Raw genomic sequence first — 3,123 nt, forward strand, 5'->3', positions numbered from 1 at the left:
TAAAAATAATTTAAAAATACTACATATGCAATGAATATATTATGTTATATTTATATAGAAAATATATATCTTTATGACAATGTATCTGTGTATATGATATAAAAGAAGGAGAAAATTGCCTAGGGGAATGTAAGTTTCTAAGAGTAGAGAAAAGAACAGAGTAAAATTGGGTGGTACAGTGTGGAACAGGATAAAGTACAATATATGCTACTATGAAAACATTCCTAGAGTCTCATTAGTACATGCAAAAATATGTACCAATTTTAAAGAATGACATGACTGGGTGTGGTATCACACACCATTAATTCCAGCAGAGATTACAAGTCAAGAGGGAAATCTCAGTTTGAAGTCAAACTGGTGTACATAGCAAGTTACAGGCCAGCCAGGCCTACATAGTGAGACCCTGTCTCTAAAGCAATAAATAAAACACGAACACTGAAATGGAAAGTCATTAGGATAGAATGTAGACTAATGGTTAATAGGGAATGGGTCTTATTAGCTGATAGAATTTCAGTTTTGGAAGTTTAAAAATGATTATGAAGAGAGAAATATTAATGATAGGAAGCATGCATTTAAATATGTCATTTTCTTTTTTATTTTTCTTGTTTGGTCTGATTTTATTGATTTCTTCCACCTTCCATTATTTTCCCAGGGAATTTTTGACCCCTTCCCCAGGCAAAACCAGCCTTGGGCCACACCACTGGGGCCTCTGCCCTCTCCTGTTTATGGGAGGAGGAGGAGAGTGGGGCTGTCCCTCTGTCCCTTTCTTTTGGTCTCTTGGCAGTAAGCACTTTGCTCCCCTGGGGTGAAGGCCCTGGCCTCTGCTGAGGGCAGAGATGGAGCTGGCCATGCAACCTTCTGCAGTTAAGGCTTTTCTGGATGCCAGACATTGATTCCTCCGCAAAGATGAGAATAGAATATCACCCCGACCTTTCAGGTACTTGAAGATAACTGTCATTTGAGGTCCCTAGACATACTCCATTAAACGAAAAAAAATAAAAATAAATAAAAATTACAGACAAATCTGAGACTCAAGACACCCTCCTAGAGTCTTCACTCTGCCCGGGGGACCCAATTTGCTCCCGGGTAGAAGAGGTCCAATGCTCAGAGTTCTTCCAAGTTGACACACCAGGATTTGAGGCCCTGGGGCTCTGGGACAGGGGGTCCTCCCATCTGCCACCTCCACAGCGGGTGGGCAGGCAGAGGCTTTGCATCTCCCTGGAGGCAAAGCCAGGAAGCTGGCCCTAAGTCTCAGTCCTCTTCCACCACCAGGGCTGGGGGACAGGGAAAGCAGTCCAGGAGGCTGAAGGTGCTCAAGGTGTGGAGCATAGGGGCTGGCCGGGGGCTGCACGCTGCGCGGGGGCGGTGCTGGCCGCCAGAGTTTCTTGGCTGCTCCCTGAGCTTTGGCTGCCGGCAGCTTGGGCCCTCGGTGCAAACTTGGAGTGTCCAGGGCGAAGCCCTTCCCGTAACACCAAAGTTACGAGCTGCGGATCAGGCGATTGAAATGTTCCTGGCGGTGATCACCGGGTGCTCTGGTGCTGCCTCTGCCATCGAGGGGCTGGGCGCGGGTGCCTGGGGCGCGGCCAGGACAAGGTCTCCACCCGCTGCAGCCAATCCCGGCGCAGGCTGCTTCGGTGATGCAAGTTCCCGGGAGAGGCCCGCAGGTGGCGGCTGAGGCCAGGAGCTGGGTTAATGGGGCAGACTGCTAGCTGCCTCAGGCTGGGACTCCAGACCCGGGGCTGGCCTGCGCGGCGACCAGGCGGAGCTGTTCGGAGATTCCCGAGGACGCCGGGGAGCAGGGCAGCGGCCGGGAGGTGCACAGGAACCGGCCCCAAAGTTCGGGAAGCTGCCTCCGCCCTCTTCCTCCTCTCCACCGCCTGGGCACACCGCGATGTCTGCATCCTCGCGGGCCGCGGAGCTCATGTCACTTGGTCGCCTGGCATGTCCCCCGAGGTGCTTCAGGCTTTCCTCGGCCAGTCCCCCAAAGTGCTTCATGCTGTCCGCGGACCAACCGCAGGTGAATGGCGAGTCCCGGGGCCCCAGCACCACCGGGGTCCGCGGCGCCATCTCTCCAGGCCCCAGGCCCAGGGCGGATGGCCGGGGTTGGCAAGGGTGCAGAAGGCACAGTGGGGAGAACTCCGGGGTCCCCCGACGCGGTTTCCGGGGCGTGGGTGAGCAGGGAGACCCTCGCGGAGACGCGGGCACTGCCAGGCAGGGAGGAGGACACAGAGTCTCCATGGAGCAGCCTTGGGGATCGCCCACTGTGGGGGCCCTGGTCTCAAAGGCGGGATGCCCCGGCGGCCCGAAGAGCCCGCAGGCCAGGGGAACATCGCCCCCCGTCGACGGAGAGCTCTGTGCTCACGGGTGCCCTGGGCCCGCCACCCGGGGCCTGAGGCAGTGCTCAGGCTCCCTCTGTGGTCTCGTCAAGAGGCCCTGGCAGTGGCTGGACTCCTGAGTTCCTGCACATCCCGGGTGCATCGGTCGCGCTTCCTGCAGCTGCCTTCCCTGCGCGCCGCCCTCAACGCTGAGGCAGGGGCAAACAAAGCTGCTGGAGCTCAAGGCCAGGGGGAAGGACCCCAGCCTGGCACCCGGTCCCCGGGCCTAGCGGCAGGGAGGGCGCCTTCTGCCCTCTTGGCTTCTTTCTAAATATGACATTTTCTTAGAACAGAGGAGTGAAGCGAACATGATTTCGGTGTCTGTCTTGGTCTGATTGTAGTTACACTGGATTTGTTTTAAATTCAATTAACCAAGTTCATTTTACCTGTGTATGCTTGAAACCTCACAATTATGTGTTAAACAGGAGCTGTTCAAATCAATCAAAGTTCTGTGTGAACCTTTTGAAGTTTTTGTTGTTATGTCTGAATACATCTGCTAGTGCCGTGTTAAGATTTTTATTTCTGAGTGGCGGGACTTCATAGTTCATATTGACTAACAAAGCAGTAATATTAGGAGGTGTTTGCGGTGGTGGTATATCAATGGATTTCAGTGGGAAAGGCTTACAAAAAAATTCCCTGTAGGAGAAATGTCACTTAGAATACATATGTTTCTCAGGGAGAGATTTTTTTCTGTTTATAGCATTGTGTAAAAATTCCTTCAACTTTAATGAACTTATGTTGAAAATAT

The 3,123-nt window shown here is 52.6% G+C and overlaps 1 protein-coding gene across 1 annotated transcript; it reads right to left on the reverse strand.

Moving 5' to 3' along the window:
- Positions 1 to 596: 596 nt before the first annotated feature.
- Epop (elongin BC and polycomb repressive complex 2 associated protein) lies at positions 597 to 2,448 on the reverse strand. Its single transcript, XM_040740950.1, is given in 3 exon segments — positions 597 to 1,342; positions 1,344 to 1,533; positions 1,536 to 2,448. Coding segments are annotated over 3 exon segments (1,131 nt in total). The 5' UTR covers positions 2,239 to 2,448; the 3' UTR covers positions 597 to 1,104.
- Between the last annotated feature and the right edge of the window lie 675 nt (positions 2,449 to 3,123).

Source organism: Mesocricetus auratus, unplaced genomic scaffold, assembly GCF_017639785.1.
Source record: "Mesocricetus auratus isolate SY011 unplaced genomic scaffold, BCM_Maur_2.0 contig_11434_pilon_obj, whole genome shotgun sequence".
NCBI lineage: Eukaryota > Metazoa > Chordata > Mammalia > Rodentia > Cricetidae > Mesocricetus > Mesocricetus auratus.